At 45.2% G+C, this 26,369-nt stretch overlaps 1 protein-coding gene across 1 annotated transcript in view; it reads right to left on the reverse strand.

Moving 5' to 3' along the window:
- Positions 1-18,737, reverse strand: part of TMEM163 (transmembrane protein 163) — a gene marked incomplete at both ends in the record, with an annotated part of 255,719 nt that extends 236,982 nt beyond the window's left edge. The window contains 2 exons of the mRNA XM_079710788.1: positions 12,511-12,630; positions 18,536-18,737. Of these exons, the coding sequence (XP_079566914.1) occupies positions 12,511-12,630; positions 18,536-18,737 (322 nt within the window). The remainder of the gene's footprint in view (positions 1-12,510; positions 12,631-18,535) is intronic.
- Positions 18,738-26,369: the final 7,632 nt, after the last annotated feature.

Consider the following 26,369-nt stretch of genomic DNA (forward strand, 5'->3'; position numbering starts at 1 on the left):
TTTGTTTGGTATAACAAATTCACAAGTGTTTTGTCTTCTGGGTGAACTGAATCTTTGTTTATAGAGTAACACCCTTTATAGCTAATAATGTATTTTGTCTTCAAGCCTCTATTTTCTCTGATTAATACAGCAACAAAAATCTTTTGTTCTTATTTGCCAAACATATTTTCTATCCCTATACTTAAGCCATTCTGTGACCTTATGTTTTAAGTTTATCTCTTACTAACAGTATACAGGTAGATATTTAAAATCCAAGCCATCTGACTTTTACCTAATGGATTTAATCCATTTATATTTTTAAAATTACTCAAATGTTTGGATTTCTTTCTACTTTTTGCCATTTCTATGCTTTTTCTGTGTCATTTTTTTTCACTTCTCCTGCTGCCTACTAAATAAGTTTTTAATTCTTTTCCCCTGTAATGGTTTGAAATGTATGTACTCCACTACTTCCATCAATTCCAAAACAGCCTCAGACACTTCTAAAAATACTGACTATTCTCTATTTCCTCCTTTTTCTACTTTTGTAACCCTTATTCATTTATTTTAGAAATTTTCCTAACTTCCATGTCTCTTAGAAAATATGAAAGAGAAGAATCACTTTGTGCTACATTCTGGGTAAGTTCCTCAGACTATATTTTGGTTCACTATTTCTCATTGGTTTCTGATTCACTTAGTATATTTTTCACTATAAATTACTGTATTTGACACTTCCCGGGAAATATTACAGGATGGTTCCTCACATTTACTTTTGCTTCCTCTAAAAAACTCACTAAACTAAAAGTAGAGATATATTAAAAAAAAAAAAAAAGAGAACCCCATTAGAAAAAGAAAATGAAAGAGGCAGCAGAAAGTATTTTTAGATGCTAGAAAACATATGGGCAAGCAGTAATTGATTTAACAGACTCCAGAAAGCAAATTCCTAAGACAGCTGTGTGAAAGCAAAAAGGCAACCCAATTTACACTCAGGGCACTGAAGAAGAAAAAACAACAATTGGTGGCACAGGGTAACAAAGAGAAGACTGAAAACAGAATGACTGGTTCAAAGTCTATTTAAAAACCACTCCTCCAGATTCCCTCCCAACTCCTATCAGACACTAGAGGTTTATTGTCTGAAGAAGGTGCAACAGTCTCTTGTTGGAGGAACACCAGACTCAGCTAAAGGTGGGAAAACCAAACTGAGCTCTTAACCGGCAGACCAAGTTAAGAATTCCAAATAGAATGCTGAGATCTCAATCTTCCTCTTCAATTTAGCTCGCAAAACTCAGGCAGTCAGGTGTCTACCCTTCAGGCAGATCAGAAAGCCCTTCTCTGGGCAACCTGGGAAGTCCAAGAGGAAAGATCAGGAAGTATTAAACTGGAATCCACCCAACAAAATAAATAGTCCAACCCACAGGGAAGTCCATCTACATGTTCAGAACTCTAGTCAGCTTTTATTATTTTTTTATTTTATTTTTTTAACATCTTTATTGGAGTATAATTGCTTTACAATGGTGTATTCTAGTCAGCTTTTAAACACCCACTCTACTTGTCTCTCTTTTTTTTTTCCATTATGGTTTATCACAGGATATTGAATATAATTCCCTGTACTATACAGTAGGCCCTTGTTGTTTACCCATTCTCTATATAATAGTTTGTATCTGCTAATCCCAAACTCCCAATCCATCCCTCCCCCACATTCCCTCCCCCTTGGCAACCACAAGTCTGTTCTCTATGTCTGTGAGTCTGTTTCTGTTTCGTATGTAAGTTCCTTTGTGTCATATTTTAGATCCCACATATAAGTGATATCATACGGTATTTGTCTTTCTCTGTTTGCCTTACTTCACTTACTATGATAATCTCTAGGTCTATCCATGTTGCTGCAGATGGCATTATTTCCTTCTTTTTATGGCTGAGTAGTATTCCATTGTGTATATATGCCACATCTTCTTTATCCATTCATCTGTTGATGGACATTTAGGTTGTTTCCATGTCTTGGCTATTGTAAATAATGCTGCTATGAACATAGGCGTAAACACCCACTCTTTTTTTTTTTTTAACACCCACTCTTAATATGAACAGACTATCAAGGATCACCACTCACAGAATTCCTCACATGAGCCATGAACCCAAGGCAAGCAGGGGAAAAAAAAGCACCTTGGAGGAAGACAACACAAGAACCGGAAAAAGATTTTTTTTAACTATCATTAATATTTGCTCAGAAAGATAAGAAAAGGTCTATGGAAAAGATCAACAAAACAAGATTTGGATCATTATTTAAAAGGCACACTCGGGGCTTCCCTGGTGGCGCAGTGGTTGAGAGTCCGCCTGCCGATGCAGGGGACGCGGGTTCGTGCCCCGGTCCGGGAGGATCCCACGTGCCGCGGAGCGGCTGGGTCTGTGAGCCGTGGCTGCTGAGCCTGTGTGTCCGGAGCGCCTGTGCTCCGCAATGGGAGAGGCCACAACAGTGAGAGGCCCACGTACCACAAAAAAAAAAAAAAAAAAAAGGCACACTCAAACAATTAAAAATAAACTTGACAGTAGGAAAGAAAAGCTCAATAGAAACGTAGGAGTATAAAGTGGGGGAAATTTCCCCGAATGCAGAGTAAAAAGACAGAAAAAGATAAATGGCAAATTAAAAAAAATAGAAAGGAAGGGCATACATTCATGAAAAAGACCCTACTGCAGCAAGTCTCATACAAAGGATTATGATTTAGAAAGGTTTAGGACTTAAATAGTAACTCTAGAAATAAGAACTTCAAAACTCTTAAGGAACATTATTTCCTACTGAGAATTTTCTATTAAGGCATCAGTCAAGTGTCAGGATATATTAATGACATTTCAGGCTTGAAAGCTTCCCTTCCCTTGCGTCCCTTCCTAGGTAGAGGAGCTAAAAGAAGATAAGGGTGTCAATCAGAGAAGAGAAAAACGTGGTATCCAGGAAACGGGGAACTCAGCAGAGGAGAAAAATACAGGGAATGCCCAAATCCCTGGTGAAGGGTGATCCTAGGATGCAGTTGGGCACCTAATAAAAAGGGCAAACAAACAGATTAGAGGATGTCAAACAGCTCCAAGAGAGATTTCTTCAAGACGAAACTGACAGAACTATCAGTGCATCTGAAAATATTACAGAGAAGTTGAGGTTGGAATAAAAATGCTGAATTAGAGTTTAATAAGAAATAGATGCAGAGAAAAGTAAACATAGGACTAAACAAAACAGATATTAAAACCAAGAGAAAATAAAAAATGGTGCAGGAAAGAAGTAATCGTTCTTCACCATATAGCTCAGTGAGCAAGATTTATGTAGTCATAATAATGCAAACCATAACTATTATGCAAGGATGGATATTCAAGAAGTCAGCATGTTTGTGTGGGACCAGGAAGGTAAAGAGTAAATTATCTTCTTCCATGGTGGGAAGTCAACAAATAATGCCTAAGTGACAAAAATTCAAGAGCTGGCATTAGAAGCCTGTTATTTATACAGATATAAGTAAATGCAAGGATCAGCTAACTAGAGAGGCAAAGTGATTGCCAGGATGGGGACAAGGAGGAAATAGAGGAAAGAGAGTGGGGGACTGTTATAGTTCTTAAATTTTTAAAAACTACATCCATGTTATGGTTTCCATAAAAACAACAAAAATATATATTTCTTTGGTTATTTTCCATTTGGACTTTTCAGTGTCTTTTCCTTTTGTGTGTTTGATTCCTTTTTGATTGTCTACTCATTAAATATACTCATTTTAAAGATTTTGTCAGGTAATTCTCTTCTCTGGAATTGGGAGTTCTAATCACATGCTGTCTGACTTAGTCATGGTGGATCCTTTCTCAAGAGCTTCCTATTGTTAGATTATGAGCTCATCTTTGGTGGAGCATCATCCATGGGATGCTGCTGGGACTTACCTGAGGTTCTACACTTGCTTCTTTCAGGCACTCCAGGGATATTTCTGACCTAGAGCCACGTCTCTGTTAATATCTCAGCTTGAGGGTTCCTAGGCTACTCAGGCAGGATAAACTCCTAAAGCAGATGCCATGGTATATCCCCTGGGTCCTCCCTCAGGACCTGAGCATTCATTCCTCAAGCCACCAGGAATGAGGGCTGCTGACGGCTCACAGTTACATCCCTCTCCTGGAACCAACCTCTACTGAAGGAAGCTGCCTCTCCCAAGGTTACACTTTTCCGTGGGGCAGCTCACACCAGTGACTGCTCTGACAACCTTGCTTCAATTAGACAATTCTGAAGGGCCATTCCAGCTTCTAAGTCCCTGTGGGACAAGCCTCTGAGGTAACAGCATCCAAGTTCAACTTCTCCCTCTGCCCAATCTTGATTCCCTTGCTCCCTTTCAGATATTATTCCTTAGAGCCTCTCCCAGCCTCCACTCCCAATACACCTCTTGCAGTAAATCCCAGAGTCTCAGGGTCTATTTCTTAAGAAATCAACCTATGAAAATTCCAAACACAAACTTGCACAAGGTCAGTCCCGTGGTTATAAGTTCTAGTGGAACACTCCCCAGCCCTCAAGAAGCTAAGCTGAGTCAGATAAGCTTCCTTATTGTCTTCCTAGGCTAGTGAGTGGGTTTATTCTGCTCCATCCTTTCCTTGAAGGTACAAGTCCTCTAGTCCCTACTATTTGCTCTGACATCTGCGGAGTTCCCCTTCCCATTAGGCTGGATCTCTTCAAGGGGACCAAGAGATTGTCCCACTTCCTTTTTTTTTTAATTCAATTTTATTTTTTTTATACAGCAGGTTCTTATTAGTTATCTATTTTATACATATTAGTGTATACATGTCAATCCCAATCTCCCAGTCCATCCCACCATCCCTACCCCTCCCCCCCCGCCTTCCCCGCTTGGTGTCCATACGTTTGTTCTCTACGTCTGTGTCTCTATTTCTGCCTTGCAAACCGGTTCATCTGTACCATTTTTCTAGAGTCCACATATATGTGTTAATATATGATATTTGTTTTTCTCTTTCTGACTTACTTCACTCTGTATGACAGTCTCTAGGTCCATGTCCCACTTCCTAATGTTCTCTGTCGTACCTAGCAGAGCAGACAGGCAACAGAAATTCGCTAAGGACTGGATGAACACATCCACCAGCTGGAAGGAAGGATGAGCTGATAGGCATGGGAGAGTTGGCAGAGAGTGAGGAACAGGTCCCTTTACTGGGGGAAGGAGGGTTCTCTCCCACACTCTGGCATCATCTTCAGCCCTCAGGATGGGACACCAGGAAATAACCTCTTGTCAAGAAGTTTGCCAGACATTCATCTTCAAGACGCAAATCCCAGAGGACCAAATCACAGCCCTGGAGTACAAGCAGACCAGAAAACCCCTTCTTGTCCAACCAGCTAACAAATATGCCTAGAAAGAGACTGAGAGGCAATAGGAAAAGCCCTCAGGAATTTCCCACAGGGCTCTGGCCCATTTCCTAGCAGAGCCCAGGCGCAAGCAAGGGGGGGCAAGGACCCGGCGAGCCTAATGAGATGAGTCCAGCCAGGGCTCACTGCCCAGCTCCCCTGAGTCATTGCCACCGCTGTGTGACAAAGACACCCCCATGCAAATGCACCCTGGCCATACTTTTTTTTTTTTTTTGCGGTATGCGGGCCTCTCACTGCTGTGGCCTCTCCCGTTGCGGAGCACAGGCTCCGGACGTGCAGGCTCAGCGGCCATGGCTCACGGGCCCAGCCGCTCCGCGGCATGCGGGATCCTCCCGGACCGGGGCACGAACCCACGTCCCCTGCATCGGCAGGCGGACTCCCAACCACTGCGCCACCAGGGAAGCCCCTGGCCATACTTTTAATTAAAGGCTATGTGCAGAATGCAGGGAGAAGGAAGGCAGAACAAACAAGCAGCTGCTAAGACCCCTCCTCCACCGTGGCTGGAAACAGCAGCTCATGGTAAGCGTGGAGACTCAGGAACATATGCTCTCCTCTCCTAACAGCCACAAGCGAGTCCGGTCAAAAGAACCCTGGATCCTTCGGTCCAAGAGGAGGCAGAGGGAGAGGGGAGGGCGGGAGAGTGGAATGAGGGGGAGGGGGAGAGAAGGGGCCTGCATGCCCCCTCCCCCTTCCCCACAAAGTTGAAGACGGCTTTCCCCCTTGTTTCCATTCACTTGAAAACGCTGTCGTGCCTTTTTCGGAGCTCTTTACCTGCAAATGTACATCCTCAACCTGCTGCAGCCACGGTGGCCTCAGCAGGAAGATGTCAAAAATTACTCCAGTCCAACCAATATCTGAGCTCCAACTGTGTTAGGGGCTGAAAAAGCAGACTGGAGAAGACGGCCCCCTGCCTGTGAGGAGGGTGTATCAGTGCACAGAGCGACAATGATTGTGTGTCACGTTCCTGACTGCTGGGTGCCCACGCGGCTATGGGCAAAAGGGGCATTTCAGACAGCCCGGAGGGTCAGGGAATGCTTCCTGGAAGAGGGGATCTTTCATCTTAGTTTTGGGGGATAAGTATAATTTAGCAAGAAAACAAAGCGGGGGGTCAGGAACAAAGGGCATCTGAGGCCAAGGGCAGAGCAGGTGCACGGGTATGAGAGCGCAGGGCTGGACGCAGCATTTGGGGAACTACACGGGGTGCTTGTGGGCTGGCATGGCCGGGAGATGGGAGGAGCCGAGCACAGCCAGGAAGGCGGGGCCAAGATCAGGAGGAGCCTCTAGGTAAGCAAAGGGGTGGGACGAAAACACTACTCCGCTTCCGTGAGGCATCACTGAGCCAGCATATGGGGGAGGGGACCAGGCAGCAACCTGTGAGGACAGGACCTCGAGGATATGAAGGAGGAACCCAGAGGCAGGGCGTGTTGTCAGGATGAGGCGCCCAAACTGCGTTTCAGCCTGTTCCTCCCTCCCGGTTTCCACCTCTCAGAATCGGCATCCCCGGTTATCATTCGCCCGGCACGCTCCCGGGTAGCAAGTTATCCCACTCAGCACACCCAGGATGTGGCTCACAAGCTTCCTGCCCACATCCTGCCCCCACCGTGTCACCCGGCTCAGCAGCCCAGGCAGGCCGTGGTTGGGAAGTTGTTCCGGAAAACTCTCCACCTCGAATGGACTTCATACTACACTAGGGAAACAGCAGCTTGGGAAGAGGCTGGGCTCTTTGGAAGACCAGCAAGAATAAGACGCCATATCTAACCTAAGTACCAACGGGAAGCGTGCACGGCACCACATCTGGGCTTCCTGTGCCCAGAGAATGTCTAGAAGAAAATACAAGACATGGGCAACAAACATCGTCCGGAAGGAGCAGTAACGGAGAGAGGTTAGGATGGAAAAGAGACTGGCACCGTGTACCTCTGGCCTCATGAATTTTTATAATGTGCACATACTTTTTTATCAATAGGAATAAAAAAGAACAGCAAACAACACGAAGGATCATTCTATGAAGAGAACAGAAACCGAGTGTTGAAGTCTTTGGTTCAGGGAAATAGTTCAGAGGCTGAGTCTTAAGGACACAGGCAGGAGAGGCGAGGGCCTCACAGACGTCATCATCCAATGGCGTTGGGGACACAAAGGGGAAAACTGGGATGAAGAAAATACACTGTGTGATGGGTAAAACTACTCTGAGGGATGAGTCCTGGTGGCTGGGGAGCCCCCTCTGAGGATTCAGCCACCTGGAGATCCATGGGAAGATGAGCTTTGCTGAAGGATGCCCACTCGCATCCTCAGGAAAAGTTGGGGTGTCTGAGAAAGTGGGGCAAGGGTCAGATCAGGACACACGTTTTAGGCCACTGTAAATTTTTTTTTGGCCACGCCGCGGGTCATACGGGATCTTAGTTCCCCGACTGTCCTGCACTGGAAGCAGAGTCTTAACCACTGGACCACCAGGGAAGTCCCCCCCACTGTAACTATTTAGACGTTACTCTTAGGGCACCAGAAAGCCACTGGAGGATCTTCTGTCTTCTTTCCCACCTCACAAATGTGTCACTTGAGAGATACCTAAAAAAGTTCCCAGACATATTTTGCTGAGTTTACAGAAGAATCTGTAATTTCATTTCACTTATCTCTCAACTCTTGGACTCACAAATTGAAAATAAAAAGAATAAGTACACTTATTCTACCATTTTTAAGGGTCAACAGTTTATATGAAAATCAGATATATTATTTTAAAACTCCCAAATATAAAATCACTCCTTTCAGAAAATTTTCTAATTTTTAAATCTACTGATTCACAAAATTTTTGAGTGAGCTTTTTATGAGAAGATCTTGGTTTGGAGTACTTTTTTAAAAAAAGTAGAACTGTGTATCTTAGGAAAAGTTTTCCCCTGAGGATGTTTCAAATATATCTTCATTTCTCACAGAACATGTATTGAGTGCCTAAAAATTAACTTGCACTCATTCAAAGCTCAGAAAGAGTTAGAATGCATTTTCCTAAATCATTCTAACGAAGACATCAATGATGTCAAAACCCTGAATTTTGAAACAGAACTTCTGTTCTCTTTCTAGCCTCATTATTAAAACAGATTTTTTTTAAGGTTTGTTCATAAGAGGATTGCCATTTTCCATGCTGCCTACCGATTATAAACAGAAGTAATTTTAAAGCTAAACTAGAGCTCTCTCTGAAATATTCAAGATGTATTACCATCTGGTTTTATATCAGCATTTGAGCAGGTCCAAAAAATCACTACATTACCAAGTATTATCAAAAATAGTTCATTTCCCTTTCAAAGCACATATTCCTCTCAAAATACTTTCATGTCACAAACTTTGAAAATTCACCTAATTTTTCAAACTACACCAGACACATGAACGTCAACCATAGTTACATATTTAAGTGATTTGTCACAGATCACTCAGTAATACTGACCAAAGCTAGTTTCATCTAATGGTCTTTTGGAAAGTACTAATTTGGGAAAACACTGCATACCTGATTACTTGGAAGCATATAGGAAGTAAAGGGTAATAGTCTTTATTTGCAATGTACACACTATGTAAAAATACAAATTTTCCCAGCCCTGAGAAAAGGTGTCCCCCTAACTTATATATATCCAGCAGCCTCATTTCCTAACACAAAAGAGACAACAGCCTTCCTCCAGAGGATGCTCAGCTAAAAATCAGCACCTACGAGTAAAGAGAAAATGACAGGTGGGGAGATAAAGATGGGTTTCTAACTGAACCTGCAGATACAGCTTCAAGACAGGGCCCTTAGCAAGAGAATGGCTGTCGGATTTTCCAGCTGTCTCGACAAGATTTCAATTGTTCATAAAATAAATGAGACCTAAGCCTGGTATCTAAACAAATGTTTAGATGAAATTTATTTCTAAGAAATCTTTTCCTTCCACCTAACTGAAAAAAAAACACTTTTTAAAATTTCTCTCAGTTCATTCATTCAACAATCTTGAGTACTGATTCCACGTAAAGATGTTCATCCTGTCCCCAAAGAGTTTACCATCCAGTAGTGGCAAAAAGGCATGACAATAAACAGTCTTCTACTCTTCATCATGATTATCACCCCCTGGAAACACACACACACACACACACACACACGCACGCACGCGCGGACACACACTCGGAACACTTCTCTGCCATCTCAAAGCACTGCATTCTATAGCAATTCTCTTTAAAATGCTAACTGGTTCAACTTGACCATTTCACAGGATAAAACGGGGATTTGCCAAGCCAGACCATATTCCATTTTATCCCATCTCTCTGTCAACCACCTCCTTGGAGAATAAGACTGGGGGCTCCTTCTGACACTTTTTAAAAAATACTTTTACTGCACTTTCTGAAACGTACCATTTTCCTTGAAATACTAATTTACACAACTTCAAGAGTCAGCTTATATTGCTTAATCTCTACTGATTTTCTCTCCCTTCAAAACTATGAAAAGGATTGAGCGAAGGCCTGTCAACATGTAAACAATGCCTTAAATTTTTTTAAATATTTCATATTACAAAATAAACTTAGGAAACTAAAGAGTAAAACCAGCAGTGCTAACAACACAGCCACAGGCCACCTCAAGGGCCTAAAATACGAAACAGACAGGTTCACATACACTGAAGCTACTCTGTAGTTAAAGTGGGAAAAAATATAGTTTATCTTCTACATGTTTTGGTTTCACTGGACCAGAACAAGTTGAAAGCAACTTGGGAACAAATTGAATGTACCATAGAAAGCAACAAAGATCAATATCATGTATATGTCAATGCCAACATTTTATAGGCAAGAACTTACAGGAGTTAAATTGTTTGCTTGCCATAAAAAAGTGGTAAGATCGTTCTGAAAAGAAACAGAACGCTTCTCACAAAGCAATATTCGAATTCCACATGCATTATGCAACAGTCTTTTCCTATTATAAGAAATGGAACAAAGTTTTTATGATAACTCAACTGATCAGGCATAATACGGGAAACCAAAATTTCCTCCAAATTTGTTCTTATTCTGAGATTAAAGACATCAAATGTAGGATTCTTCTCCCAAAGGAAAGACTTGTTCAATATTTCTTCACATTCAGGTCCTCATTCAAACACCCACATTATAGAGTCGTTAACATCTCTATCAGGCACACAGCCGCGCATCTGAGTAACTATTATTCTGTTTATAAATCACCTCTCCCTTCCTGGCATTCCTCTTTCTTTCCATATGTAAATTATGGTGTCAGATTCGGATCCCACCACCAGCCACCGCGACCAAATTATCCTGCAGGGACATCAATCGGGCTCCAGGGACATCAATCAGGCTCGTTATTCTTGTTTCAGCATTTAAAAAAAAAAAGGAGGAGCAGGAGCTATTTTCAGGAATCAGAATTCCTCTTTTTTTAAAACATCTTTATTGGAGTGTAATTGCTTTACAATGTTGTGTTAGTTTCTGCTGTATAACAAAGTGAATTAGCTATATGTATACATACATCCCCATATCTCCTCCCTCTTGCGTCTCCCTCCCTCCCACCCTCCCTATCCCACCCCTCTAGGTGGTCACAAAGCACCGAGCTGATCTCCCTGTGCTATGCAGCTGCTTCCCACTAGCTATCTATTTTACGTTTGGGAGTGTATATATGTCCATGCCACTCTCTCACTTCGTCCCAGCTTACCCTTCCCAGAATTCTTCTTGATCAGATTTCTGGCTCACTGGTAAATGTTTCTACCCTGAAATGCATTATCCTTGGCTGCTAAATATGTGGCTTTAAGAAAACAAAAAACAGGGCTTCCCTGGTGGCGCAGTGGTTGAGAATCTGCCTGCCAATGCAGGGGACACGGGTTCGAGCCCTGGTCTGGGAAGATCCCACGTGCCGTGGAGCAACTGGGCCCGTGAGCCACAATTACTGAGCCTGTGCATCTGGAGCCTGTGCTCCGCAACGGGAGAGGCCGCGATAGTGAGAGGCCCGCACACTGCGATGAAGAGTGGCCCCCGCTTGCCACAACTAGAGAAAGCCCACACACAGAAACGAAGACCCAACACAGCCATAATTAATTAATCAATTAATTAATTAAAATTGCAACCTCCCTTTAAAAAAAAAAGGAATCAGAAAAAAAAATTAAAAAACAAAACAAAAAGCCAAGACATGGTACAGTGTTTCCAATATAAATTGCTTCCAGGAATATATGCTGAGTTTTGCAGGGAGCACTTGGTCAAATTCTAATATTCCCTCTTGGGAGCCAACACCAACTTCCAGCAGCAGCTCTAACTGTGCAGAATGGAATTTCAAACACACACAGGGCAGCATCTTCCGGTGGACACAGCCCTTTCTTCTCCTACTCTGTGGGGTGCCACATGAGACACCTCGTACGATACTTATCACTTAGAATATAGATCTTTCTGTTAAAGTCATAAATTAATCATGAAATGCACAAAATACATTCTTTTCCCTAACATTAAAGAAAATAAATAAATAACACTGTGGTTTCCAGCAAGGTTGAGCTGAAGCTCAATGTCACTGCTTAAGCTTGTGAATCACTGCACGATTAATAAGAATAAACACCACACATACATCTCTATAGGCTGCAAATGTTAGCAGAGAAAACGCATGTCATGGGGCTTCCTAACACGGAAACAGGATCATCCATGGGCAGAAAGTGTCCAGTTGTCTTAGTTCTTCTTGATTATAATAAATATTTTTGTTTCCGTGGCCACTGAAAACTTGAGAGGACCCTCCCATTCTCCTTTCATTAAAATGTACGGATGATTTTATTCTAAACCTTACGCAGATATAATCGGGGGAAAGATTGCACTCATCTGGTGGCATGAAGCTCAAAATACGAATCTCAAGGACGTATATTTGTCACATGTCAGCCCAGGCTGAAGGCATCCACCAAGAGAATATTTTCACTATTCAGCTGGCAGCCAGAATCTACTGCCACGAACCCGCATACTGATGAGAGCCAAAGCTCCCAGTCCCGTTCTCTATTTCTTCTTCCTAACCACCTCTTGCCTCTGCAGAGGAGAGAAGCCATTTTGCTAAAGCAACCTGACTATGCAACCACTGAAAAAAATTTACTCATCAGTGATAGTCAGCTAAAAGCAAAAGCACATCCCATAGGAGTCAGAGAATAAAACAGGCAACACCAGCACATACATCGATCAGCAAGACTCCAGATACTCACTAAAGGCAGCCACCGCCAGGGCCAGTGTGACAATAATGGAGAACCAGGAGACCCACAACGCCTTCTTTCTGTAGTTCTGGGCTTCGTGGGGTTTTAGCCGAGTGCTGCTTTCTAGTAAGCCTGACAAAAACAAGGAGAAAAGGAAGTTAGGCATTTCCTTATTAAGAAACCCACAACTAGAGCTATTCTTTCTTAGCCAAGGATTGCAAACTGACAGCCCGCGGGCCAAGATGTGGGGTTTTTCAATTGAAATATAGTTGATTTACAACACTGTGTTAGTTTCAGGTGTACGGCAAAGTGATTCAGTTATCCAAGAGGTGTCTTAACATTTAGGAGAGTCGCATGGAAATCAAGCTTTCTGGTCTCTCTTGAAAGATCTTGGGCTCTGGCAATATATGGCTTGTGTTCCCAAGGGTAATGGCAGCTGTCTTCTTTCTAAAGTACCCTACCACCCCCTGACCTGACATATGACCCCAGCCATCCCCCTCCCCTGTGGCTCACTGGCTCACATAGGTGCTGCTCCTTCTAACGAGACTTTTTCTTTAGAAAAATAGCACAAGTAGGGGCTTCCCTGGTGGCGCAGTGGTTGAGAGTCCGCCTGCCGATGCAGGGGACACGGGTTCGTGCCCCGGGCCGGGAGGATCCCACATGCCGCGGAGCGGCTGGGCCCGTGAGCCATGGCCGCTGAGCCTGCACGTCCGGAGCCTGTGCTCCGCAACGGGAGAGGCCACAACAGTGAGAGGCCCGCGTACCGCAAAAAAACAAAACAAAACAACAACAACAAAAAAAGAAAAATAGCACAAGTAGCCCACATCTGGTTGGGCATGTGGGCTCCTCAGCGTGGCACTGATTTGCACTGCTCCATCAGCATGGCCCTAACTGGCGGACCGGGTTTTGGGGTTGTGGAATACAAATGCCCCCACGCCTCCCCTCAACAGTTAACAGAAGGAGGGCCATTTCTCTTTAACCGCAACCAACAGCCACCAGGCGTAAATGACATGCCACGTTTTCTTCCCTCCTCTTTCTGCTCTATAGTATCTATTCCTGTGTATGTCAAATGTCAAAAAATTTTCACAATGTTGCAGCGAGGTAAACCTGCTAAAACTGGAGGTCGCTTCCCAGGTGGGTCACGTGTAAGAAAGGTTTGATTTCGTCTCCTATGCTTTCAACATTGAGAGTCCTCAACAGCAACAGAAATTCAGGACGACTCTGAGGCAATGCCCAAGCTTCAGCTTGAAGACTAAAACATCTTCAGCACGATCTTGATTTATGTTTTTTCTTCTCCTTTGTAAAGAGATCATATACGGCATCTCTTAGCTGCATGAAGAACCAAACTCTCAGCCCAGCATTCTACATAAACAGGACAACATCTCTGGCCAAACAACCCATAATATACCTTTCAGAGGTGGAGCAGCCTCATCACAACAGCTCCAAATGATGAAGAAATTGGTAGTCAGACCTTAAGCACCCACCTGTAAAATAAGGCACAGTGTGCAACAAATCTCACCTAAGCATTGTGGAAAAGGCATCTTCCCGTTAGACTGACTGGGTACCACATTAAGCCTCTGATTGCCAAAAACTGCATCCTGTTCAAAAATTATAACAAGGACCCTGTTAAAACTTCCCAATTCCATTAACTACCCAGATTCAAGCACCCTGAAGAGGGCCTAAATAAAGAGGAAATGTGGAGAAGCCTGCTTACTGAGTCCAGTGTACAGCCACAGATTTTTTTTTAATAAATTTATTTTATTTTTTATTTTATTTTTGGCTGTGTTGGGTCTTCGTTGCTGTGTGTGGGCTTTCTCTAGTTGTGGTGAGTGGGGGCTACTCTTCGTTGCGCTGCGCAGGCTTCTTATTGCAGTGGCTTCTCTTGTTGTGGAGCATGGGCTCTAGGCGCACGGGCTTCAGTAGTTGTGACACGTGGGCTCAGTAGTTGTGGCTCGCAGGCTCTAGAGCGCAGGCTTAGTAGTTGTGGCACACAAGCTTAGTTGCTCCACGGCATGTGGGATCTTCCCGGACCAGGGTTCGAACCCATGTCCCCTGCATTGGCAGGCGGATTCTCAACCACTGTGCCACCAGGGAAGGCCCCACAGATTTTTTAATCATTGAAACCTGTAGACTTATTTACAACCAAAAGGTAAATGAATTTGCAAAAGGTAGGTAATAAACTCCATCTCCATCACCTCACTGTAAAAATCTCCCCAGACCTTCCTTTAAAAATGCACTTGGACGGAAAAAAGAAAGACCTTCTCTCTTATCAAATTGTGCCCTGGGTACAAGTGATTTCAAACTGTCCCTTTGTCTGCTTCCCTAGCTGCTGAAAAACACCCCATTCTAATTTTCAACTGTGATCACCCTTGACTCCAGTTAAAGCCACAACCCAGAATAAGCAGGTCCCAGGGACTCCCGATAATTTATTTCCCTTTGCCCAAATGATATGGAAATCTTTCTTTCATCCTGGCCAATTGATTTTCAAGAGAAGTGAAGCTGTAACATTTAAGTACTGACTCAAATAAGCAGTTCATTTGCTGGGTACTTTGACAGCAACCATCTTGAGAGGTAATCCACTGGGGGTAAAAAACGAGGTTTCTTCTAGATGTAGATTTAATTTTCTAAGAGAAACAACAAGGATCTGAGTTTTCAATTCCAACACATGATATTTATTTTCCCTACCAAGGCCAGCTGTTTCCAACAATATGACTGGAGCTGACGGCACAGACCAATCATGTGCCTCACCCCAGAGAGGGCCAGCACTCCCCTTGGAGGGAGTCTGGGATGCCAGCTCACCTGGGCTGCACTGCCCTGCTAAGGTGGCAGCTGAATCCTCTGATCAGCAGGACTGGTAGTTCCCCCCCAGATCCGACCCTGTATGTGCTTCCTCAAAGGAAGTGGGGTATAATGACCTATGAGGACCCAGCTCATAAATGAATGGTCCACACACAGGTGCCACTACCTCCGCCCCGTGTCAGCTGCACGCACACGTGCAAGCCACAGAGATGTGCTGAGAATTCCTGAAGCGTTCAGGAAGCTGTGTGTCAAAGGTAGAAGAAAAGCAGCACAGCCTACAGAAGCCAAGGCAGGCCTCAGATTTGCACACAGGGCTGGATCCTTCCTATCCATAGTTGGCCTCCACATTGAAATTTTTAATCTCACTTGAATTTCACCTACTTGTAATTTGGGCCTGGCAATAGTAAGCATAAGGGTTGTATTAATGAAGGACTGATACCTTATTTGGGGTGGAGGAGATGCAAATATATGCAGGGAGATTGAAGCCATCAGTCATTTCCATGCTAGTATGAATTAGTTCCAATTGCTTTCTCCTAAGAGTTAGTCCTGCTTGGATTCTCTGAAGGAAGGGGTATATTCATTAGATGGGAAGGTAGTAGGAAATGCTGAAGCATGTAACACTCTAGGGCCCTAAGGCTTGGGACAGAATGATGGGAAAACACCTGTGGGGAGAAGAGTGGGTATTAAAAGGTGGGGCGTGGAAATGCGTAAGACAAACTTGGCCTATCTTTTGTTTTAGTCCCTAAAGGTCTTGGACCACAAACCTCTTGCTCCCTGAACTACAAGGCTCAGTAACTGCAGTGTCATTTGGCTGACAATATGAGCTCATTAGGGTTCTGGGAACCAACCCACATCACTTCTAAGGAAAAAATACCTCTCAAGTCTCCAAACACTAGATTTGTATAAAGCAAGCCTTTGATCAAAGTTAAATGGAGCCTGTCACAGGGTCCTGATAGCTCAGAAGGAATTTAGGGCAAGAGAGAAGGCCAAGTATAGGTACAAATCCAGGTGTCCACCCACCACAAACACACATACTCATTGTTAGGTATTTAGGCCTCGAAGAAAGCAAGCCAGGCATGATGTAGAGATACACATCAGGCAACTGCTGAGGCCTCCTCCTCCCCAAATCCTCTCACCATTAGGAAAAAGGTAGCAGCAATGGAACAGTTCCCAAGGGATACAAAAAATCGATATTGGAAAAATGCAGCCCCGTTAATAAAAAATAACACAAACCCCAAATATTATAAGAAACCTCCCTAGGTAAGCTTCTGATTTATTTAATAAAAATGACTCATTCAGCATTAACTCTTTGCTGCCAGGAATGGGTCAAACAGAAGAATGAATGTCACACTGACTTTCAGCTTTCAATGCCACATGGCGCTGGGTTCTTTGGGGGACAGGGTTCATCTTAACAGAGAGGCAGTGTGTGACATGCAGTGCTTTCACACAGTGACAGTTTATGAACAGTGAATACTTTCATGCTATAACATAATGGAAAATGAAATTCAGTTGACCAGTGAAAAATAACCTTAAGAATAAATTCAGAAGGGCTTTTTACACTTGAGCATGAGCTACAAAATGGCACTAAATAGTAACTGGCCCTAGCACTTTTTTCCCTAGCACTTTTTTCCCTCCTATCATGAGGTGGGGAGAAATAGGCCAGCTTTTACAGATGACCTGCAATGCTACAAAAATAAGCCCAGCCCAGAGTTCGGTCTTTCTTCAATGCAAAAATTTTTAATGCTACAACATTAGTTATAGTGGGAAAGGTAATTAACACGACCTACACTAAAAATAAGAGGTTTTGCTGGGTGCTTGTGATGTCACCCATCATCAGCTCGAAAATGATAATCGAGTTAGGTGAAAACAGGAGGAGAAACTGCAACACAGGCGCGGAACTCGTTGCACCTGGAGGGGTTCCAGTTCTCACCCGAGCATCCCTGCCGATTCTCTGGGAATTGCCGTTTGCATGCTTCACATGCTACAGTTTAAAATTTCTAAGACGAAAGAGATCGTGCATCCGAACACTAAACCGGAATAAAAATGTACAGGAGATACTAAGAATAGGACAGAAACCTGCGAAGACTGAAATATACAAATCCGCCGCAGCCAACAAATAAGGCTTCCAAGAACAGGGGGTGGAAGTGGCGACGAGCCGGCTCCCCGTGAAGGGCCGGCTGTCAGAATCCCGTTTCGGCCACTAACCGGGTTTAGGAAAGCCACCGAGTCTTTCTGAGGGGGCCGATTTGGATTTCGATTCAGCAAGAAGCAGAGAAGGTATAGACGTGGCTACGATGAGGGCTCCCTCTGAGCCAAAAGGAAACGAGAGAGGGAGAAAAAGAGGAATGTAGAGAGACCCGGGAATGAATAGGGTAGTCTCTCCCATTTCTTATGGGCAACTCAAAGGGGGCATCAGCTGTCGGTCAGAGGGTCGGGTTTGGCCTCCCCGGAAAGGGACGTTTGCGGGCTTCCAGGCCAGTGTCTTGGGAAGGATTCTGAAGGGGCTAGGGATGGGCGCTCCGGGAACCATCAGGTTCTAGTGGCATCCATCCAGGATTGGTGGCCCAAATCCAAGTGTCCCAGGCCTCTACCCCCACCGGCAGACAGCGGGGCAGTGACCCACCGTAAACTGGGTGGGTAAATGAGTCGGGAGTCACCCGACTCCTGTTCGCCGGGGCGGTCGCCGAGGGACTCCTCGAGGCTAAATCCGGAGAGGGAAGTTCTCCCGGGGAGCCGGAGGGGGCCGCAGGGAGCTGGGGAAGGAGGATGCACCGAGCTCAAGACCCTCCCAACTGAGCGGGACCCGCAATCCCCGGGAGCGCTCGGCTCCGAAAGCAAAGAAAAAAAAAATCACACACACACGCCTCCCGCAAACTTTTCCAGTGGGCGCCGGAGGGACCAGGGCTGGCCGAGAGGAGGACGCGGGCCCCGGCGGGGTCGCCCAGGAGGCAGCACGGTTCGCGGGTTCCGGCGAAGGCTCCGCGGCCCCGGCGGCGCCGGCCGAGGGAGGTGGGGCTGCCGCCCTCTGCTCTCCGCGCTTTCGCGGGAAGTCCCGGCTCCGCGCCCCCGCGCGCGCCGAGGCGCCGAGCCCCGCGCCCAGCCCCACCCGCCAGCGGGGAGAGGCGGGCCCGGAGCAGCGGCTCCTCAACGCGCCCGCCCGGCGGGAGGAAGGGGCCGGGCCGGGGGAAGGGACCCGGGGCCGGGCCGGGGGAAGGGACCCGGGGCCGCGCGCGCTCACCTCGATCCTCCAGCCCGTCGCTGAACTGGCCGCTCTCGCTGATCCGCAGCTGCCGTTCCTCCTCGGGCTGCAGCGGCTCGTGCGCGGGGGAGCTCAGCGGGCCCGGGCCGGGGGCGGCGGCCAAGGGCGCGTGGACCCGGGGCGGTGGCGGGACGGTAGGGCCCGGGGGGCTGCGGCGCTCGCTGCCCGCGGCCGGCTCCATGGCGCGGGGCGGCGACGACGAGCGCGGCGGGGACTCGAGTCAGAAGTGCGAGGCGCAGCGGCTGGGAACAGGCGGAGGGACGCACCGACCGCGCGGAGAGGGAGGGCGGGCGCCGCGGAGTGGAGGTGCGGTGGTAGCAGGGGGCGGGGGGTGCGGGCGCGGCGCGGCTCGCGTGGCGGGTAGCAGAGCCTGAAGCCCAGTAGTCGGCGCCGCGCTCCGCCCCCGGGGCAGGTGCGTGCGGCAGGGACCCGCCCCGAGGCCCGGGCGCCGGAGCCGGCGCTCCAAGGCCGGCGGGAAGGGAGGGATGCGGCCGGGCCTGATACCCGGAGGCTCGGCGGTGTGGGAGGACGACTGGGAGAGCCGTGACTAGCAGGCGGCCGGGGCAGGGCCTGGTGAGGGTATGACGAGAGACCTGCCCCACTCGTGCCGCGGGATGGTGACCAGAGGAGACCGCCCCCTCCCCCGACCCCGGACCCCACTCCTTGACCGTCCGAGAAGCCTGAGGCCGCGCTTGAGTAGAAAAGCCATCAGCGCCCTAATTTGGCATCTTTCTCCTCTGGAGTCGCACAGGCTTCAGAGACTATGGAGGGTCTCCTGCCTGGGCTGCCATCCTCACCGCCCATCCCAGGAAAACGAGGTTCACCTGCCCCCAAGCCCATCCGTGTCAGGCCTTCTTCTAGGAGCTTCGATTGCCTTCCAGCACCAACTTAAGGGGACCGGGTATCTTAGGACCACAGGGCGTTCTAGAAGACGTTTGGACCCCACCCCGCCCTCCTTGCGACTGCCCCTAGGCCTTGGTCCCAGCCGGTCCCCCACCAGCTCTCTACTTCCCCTCTGAGTAGCCGAGTCTTGCCCGTACTTCAGGCCTCCGATGGAAGCCTCCCTCCTACAAGAAGCCCTCCCCTGGCTTTCTTGGCGCGGCCAACTGTCCCCACCTCTGAACGCGCGGAGCTCGTCCCTTTGCGCCGTCGGGCTCATCTCCGCAGCGAGGCGGCGAATTCGTCCACTCCGGGACCCACGCCCGGCGGTGTAGTTCGGAAAGGTGCCCAGGGGGGATCGGCCATTTGTCAGATTCAACTAGAATGTAATAGCAACATCCAAATTCACGAACCTAGATTTCACCTTCCTATGTATAATCAGTCTTCAGATTTAATGAGTTCTCTAAAATGCCAATTCCTCGTTTAAAGCCTGCCTACTGTGGGGAACGGCACCCTGTTTTCTGAAGAGTAACCAGTTTCCTTTCTCATTCTCGCTTTGCCTGCGATGGAAATCGGAGCGGGATTTAAATGCCTTTGTCGTGCAGTAGAAACAGCACTAGCACTGGGAAGAGGGTCTCATTTTATTTTGTTGCTGTTGTAGGGTTGGAATGAGAATATCTGAGTTGACCTTGGCCAGCTCACGTTACCTTTTGGGCCACTCATCTAACTACAAACGGAAAGAGTTGGGACTAGGGCGTTTCAAAGGCCCCTTCTTGCTAGGAAGGGAGGGAGGAAAGGAAGGGGAAAAAAGCAAAGAAAAACGCTATGATTCTTTGGACAAAAAAACAACGAAAATTTTTACCCACTGGTCTTGCTTCTCTCTTCTGAGGTAGACAGACTTCGGGTATTTGCAGATACCCCAACATACACACCTCTGTTACTCTCTCCCACCCAGACTGTTTTCCTCCAGGTTTTCGCATTTAATCCGTCAATTGCTCTCAAACATAAGAATCACCTGGGGAGTTTACAAACAAAAATACCCAGGACTCACCTGCTGCTAGAGATTCTAATATCACAGGTGATAATGTGGGTATTTTTTAAAGCTCCCTTCCCATTCTTTTTCTTTTTTTTTTTTAACGTTTTTATTGGAGTATATTGCTTTACAACGGTGTGTTAGTCCCTCCCCATTCTTAAATCATCTGGGGAAGCTTTTTTTAAAAATTTATTTAAATGTTGATTTCTTGTTCTTTGAGATTCTGATTCAGTAAATCTGGGATCTGGCAGAGAATCTTCATTTGAATAACACACATTCTGATATAGATTGATTGCTCTAGGACCACCTTTGAGATTCTCACTACCTAACTACCCTCCACAATCTGAACTTTTCTCTCTCTCTCTCCTCTCTCTATTCCTCTCACACAAGCACCCAAGGTCTGTGTTCTCTCAAAGGATAAAGTATTATTGTTCTTTCCTCTGGTTCCTCAGTTGGTTCTCTAGGCCATCACATCGCAACTGTGAATGTGCAGTTGAACACCTGGGATTCTTGTTAACATGCAGGTTCTAACTCTGTGGGTCTAGGGTAAAAGCTAAGATTTCTAACAAACCTCCAGGCGCTGCTGATGCCGCTAGTCTGAAGACCGCGCTCTGAGAAGTTAGGGTCTAGGAGTTATTTATTATTCATGGGATAAATATATTTTCCTTCAAGTACCAGCTGCCCTGGCTCAATAAGACAATCTTGTCTCCTCCAGAAAGATTTCTCTGACTCCAGCTCTCCCCGGGCTCTCCTTTTTGTGAGCTGTGTTTAATAATTCACTCCTTATTTCATGTTGGAGGCAGGGAATGTGGTGCTTGCCTGATTCCCATCTTCACTCGCCAGCGTCTGTCTGGGGGAACACAGTGTTCCCCCAAACAATCTCTGCTGATTGACTGGGAGATAATATTATATTACATTCTGGAGGACGTACTGTGTGCTAGGCACCTTGCTAAGTGTTTTTCACGTGCATTGTCTCCATCCCTTAACTACTGCTATCCTCATTTGACAAAGGAAGAAATCAAGGCAAGTCCCCTGTTAAGGCGTCTAGCACCTCAGCCCACAGCAGTACCGCCCCCTAGGGGGCGTTTTGGAAATTTGCATGTGCTTTGATTGGTTCTCACAATGATGAGAAGGGGGCAGTGACATTTAACGAGAGATGCAGGAGGACGCAGGAAGTGCCTCCAGGGCAGGATTTTGCAGCACAGGGGTTGTTTGTGTGTCGGACTGGACATTTGGGGCAGTTAAAATGTGCTTCTAATTACATTAGAACTTTAACTCTCTTTTCCATATAGACAAAATATTTTTTACACCATTTGAGTACACACTGGATTTTCTGTAAATGCAACTACTGCATAAATCTAAGCAAAATTGTACTTTGTTCATCGTTTTGGAAAATCAAGACAGTGACACCAGTTCCACTCATGGCAATCAATACATCAGCACCTGTCAAATGTATAACTGTCACAGGCCCAGTAATTCCAAATGTGTATATGAGTATTTTTTATTTACTCTTACTTCAAAATGTCAAAAATAAAGAAAAAGTGTCAGTAATATTCCAGAGTCTTGTCTTATTGCTCTTGAATGCGGGGTACAAGTATCTGACTATTTTATGATTTCTGATGCAGATCTGAGCTTATAAAAGCAACTACATATTAAATATTTATTGTCTTACTCCTCCTTCATTATATCAATAGTTAGGTCATTATATTGATGTTTAAACTATGTGTGTAGGGACTAACTATGCATTCTATTTCATGATCACAATAGTGAATAGTACCAAATAACTTACAGTAATAATAATTGTTATGACAAGGGAGTCTTAACTGTCACAGCCAAGAGGAGCCTAGGGAGACATGACAACTAAATGTAAAATATCCTGGATGGGATGCTGGAACAGAAAAAGAACATTATGTTAAACTTTAAAACATCTGAACAATTGGGGCCTTAGTAATAATAATGTATTAATTATAATTCATTAATTGAAGCAATGTACCATACTAACATAAGATGTCAATAATAGGGGAAACTGGGTGCAGGGTACATTGCAACTTTCTATACTATCTTCTCAATTTTTCTGCAATCTAAAACTGTACGAAAAAATAAAGTCTATTTTTTTTTTTTTTTTTGCGGGCCTCTCACTGTTGTGGCCTCTCCCGTTGCAGTGCACAGGCTCCGGACGCGCAGGCTCAGCGGCCATGGCTCACGGGCCCAGCCACTCCGCAGCATGTGGGATCTTTCCGGACCGGGGCACGAACCCGCGTCCCCTGCATCGGCAGGCAGACTCTCAATCACTGCGCCACCAGGGAAGCCCAAGTCTACTTTTAAAAAAGTAAAATTAAGTGGGGGAGATGGGAAGACTTGAGTAGAGGTAGACATCCTAACCTTAAATTTTGCCCATTGCAGAAGAGAAACCATGGAAAGCCAAAGTACATGGGGTCCTTAATAATACTTTAAAGTTACTTGGAAACTTTAATATGGTCATCAGGAGTACAATGTTCATGAATAATGGCTAGAAAGAATATGACATAGAATTAAACTGTCACAATTTTAAGCCTATTCCACTGGCTTTTACTGGAACTTGTTAGTATATTTAAGGATTTAGGAACTTTTGTGAAATCTCAAATTCTTAAATCAGGGGGCGTCCACCAGGACACTTTAGAATGTCACATTTGGGTAAGAGCACATGAACATGTAACCTGACTATTGAAATACCACAAATTGAGTGGTGTCTTTTTTTTTGCTATTTATTCCCTTTTATATCTTCGGTATAGGCATGCCTTCTTTTATTGTGCTTTGCTTTACTATACTTTGCAGATTGCATTTTTTAACAAATTGAAGGTTTGAGGCAACCCCACATAAAGCAAGTCTATTGACATCATTTTTCCAAAAGCATTTGCTCACTATGTGTCTCACATTTTGGTAATTCTCACGATATTTCAAACTTTTTAAATTATTATTATATTTGTTATGATCTGTGGTCAGTGATCTTTGATGTTACTATTATAATTGTTTTGGGGCTCCACAAACCGTGCCCATATAAGATGGTGAACTTAATCGATAAATATTGTGTGTGTACTGACTGCTCCACCACCAGCCGTTAGGCCAGTTAATAACCCTACATTGGAAAAATAAATAAATAACCCTACATTGGCATCTTAAGTGTTCAGGTAAAAGGAAGATTCACACCTCTCTCACTTTAAGGCAAAAACTAGAAGTGACTAAGCTTAGTGAGGAAGGCACGTCAAAAGCTGAGATAGGCCTCTTGCCCTAAATAGTTAGCCTTGTTGTGAATGAAAAGGAAAAGTTCTTGAAGGAACTTAACAGTGTTACTCCAGTGAACACATGAATGACAAGAAAGCAAAACAGGGGCTTCCCTGGTGGCGCAGTGGTTGAGAGTCCGCCTGCTAATGCAGGGGACATGGGTTCGTGCCCCGCTCGGTGAAGATCCCACATGCCATGGAGAGGCTGGGCCCGTGAGCCATGGCCGCTGAGCCTGTGCGTCCGGAGCCTGTGCTCTGCAACGGGAGAGGCCACAACAGTGAGAGGCCCATGTACCACAAAAAAAAAAAAGAAAGAAAGAAAGCAAAACAGCCTTACTGCTGATATGAAAAAGTTTTAGTGGTCTGGATAGAAAATCAAACCAAACACAACATTCCCTTAAGCCAAAGCCCCATCCAGAACAAGGCCCTAACTCTCTTCAGTGCAGTGAAGGTTGAGAGAGAGATGAGGAAGCTACATAAGAAAAGTTTGAAGCCAGCAAAGGATGGTTCATGATGTTTAAGAAAAGAAACCATCTCCATAATATAAAAGTACAAGGTGAAGCAGCAAGTGCTGAAGCTGCAACCAGTTATCCAGAAGACTAGCTAAAATAAGTAATGAAGGTGGCTACACTAAATAACAGATGTTCAATGTAGATGAAACAGCCTCCTATTGGAAGAAGATACCATCTAGGACTTCCATAGCTAGAGAGGAGAAGTCAATGCCTGGCCTCAAAGCTTCAAAAACAGGCTGACTCTTGTTAGGGGCCAATGCAGCTGGTGACTTTAAACTGAAGCCGATGCTCATTCACCATTCTGAAAATCCTAGGGCCCTTAACAATTATGCTAAATCTACTCTGTCTGTGCTCTATAAATGGAACAACAAAGCCTGGATGACAGCACATCTGTTTACAACATGGTTTACTGAATATTTTAAGCCCACTGTTGAGATCTACTGCTCAGAAAAAAAGATTCCTCTCAAGATATTACTGCTCATTGACAATACACCTGGTCACCCAAGAGCCCTGATGGAGATGTACAACGCAATTCATGTTGTTTTCATGCCTGCTAACACAATATCCATTCTGTAACGCATGGATCAGTGGGTAATTTCAAATTTCAAGCCTTATTATTTCAGAAATACATTTCGTAAGGCTATAGCTGCCATAGACAGTGATTCCTCTGATGGATCTGGGCAAAGTCAATTGAAAACCTTCTGGAAAGGATTCACCATGCTAGATGCCATTAATAACATTTGTGATTTATGAGAAGAGGTCAAAATATCAACATTAATAGGAGCTTGGAAGAAGTCAATTCCAACCCTCAAGGATGGCTTGGAGGGGTTCAAGACTTCAGTGGCGGAAGCAACTGCAGATGTAGTAGAAACAGCAAGAGAACTAGAAGTGGAGACCAAAGATGTGACAGAATTGCTGCAACCTCATGATAAAACTTTAATGGATGAAGATTTGCTTCTTTTGGATGAGCAAAGAAGTGGAATGGAATCTACTCCTGGTGAAGATATTACGAAGATTGTTGACAACAAAAGTTTTGAATATGACATCAACTTAGTCGATAAAGCAGCAGCAGGGTTTGAGAGGACTGACTCCAATTTTGAAAGAAGTTCTACTGGGGGTAAAATGATATCCAACGGCATTTCATGCTACAGAGAAATCATTCGTGAAAGGAAGAGTCAATCCGTGCAGTAAACCTCACTGTTGTCTTATTTTAAGAAACTGCTACAGCGACCCCAGCCCTCAGCAAACATCACCCTGATCAGTCAGCAGCCATCAACATCAAGGCAAGATGCTCCACCAGCAAAAAGATTATGACACGCTAAAGGCTCAGATGACAGCTAGAACTTTTTAGCAATAAAGTATTTTTTGAGATATGTACATTGCTTTTTAGACATAATGCTATTGCACCTTAGACTACAGTATAGTGTAAGCATAACTTTTTTTTTTTTTTTTTTTTTTTTTTTGCGGTACGCGGGCCTCTCACTGCTGAGAATTGTGGGACTCACTTTATTATGACATTCGCTTTATTGCAGTGGTCTGGAACCGAACCTGCAGTATCTCCAAGGTAGGCATGTAAATGTCTCCAGGTCCCTAACCCTAGGAATATATGCAAGAAAGAGAAGAAAGGACAAGAAGCCCAAAGAAACAAAGCAGGCAGTAAGAGCCTCAGCAGGAATAAAAGTCCGCAGTTACCTCTGGTAGAGCCACCTGCTAAGGGTCATGAGTTCTCAGGATGCCGCATGTAAGAGTCCTCTTAGTCCTCACAACCCTATGAAGCAGGTATTATCAGTATCTCCATCTTAGGGATAGAGAAACTGAAGCACAGGTTAAGTACCATTGCTAATGAACCCATGAGTGGAGCTCCCTGAGCCTTGCTCTTAACCAATACACTGCATGGCTGCTACAGAAGAATCTAAAGATGACCAAGAGCTTGGCTTCTGCACCTGACTTCCCATGTTGGATTGCACACTAAAGTATACTTGTCTTACTTGGTTACATGGGTGGACTTTGGAAAACCAAATAAAAACATATTGTCATCTTTTGCAAGTCTTGAAGAAACGTTAAGAGATACTTAGAGCTAGCTAGTGCACCCTTGAAGGAGTGAACCCCAGGCCTGGGGCTGGGTAAGG

This window comes from Hyperoodon ampullatus (genome assembly GCF_949752795.1).
Source record: "Hyperoodon ampullatus genome assembly, chromosome: 8".
Taxonomy (NCBI): domain Eukaryota; kingdom Metazoa; phylum Chordata; class Mammalia; order Artiodactyla; family Ziphiidae; genus Hyperoodon; species Hyperoodon ampullatus.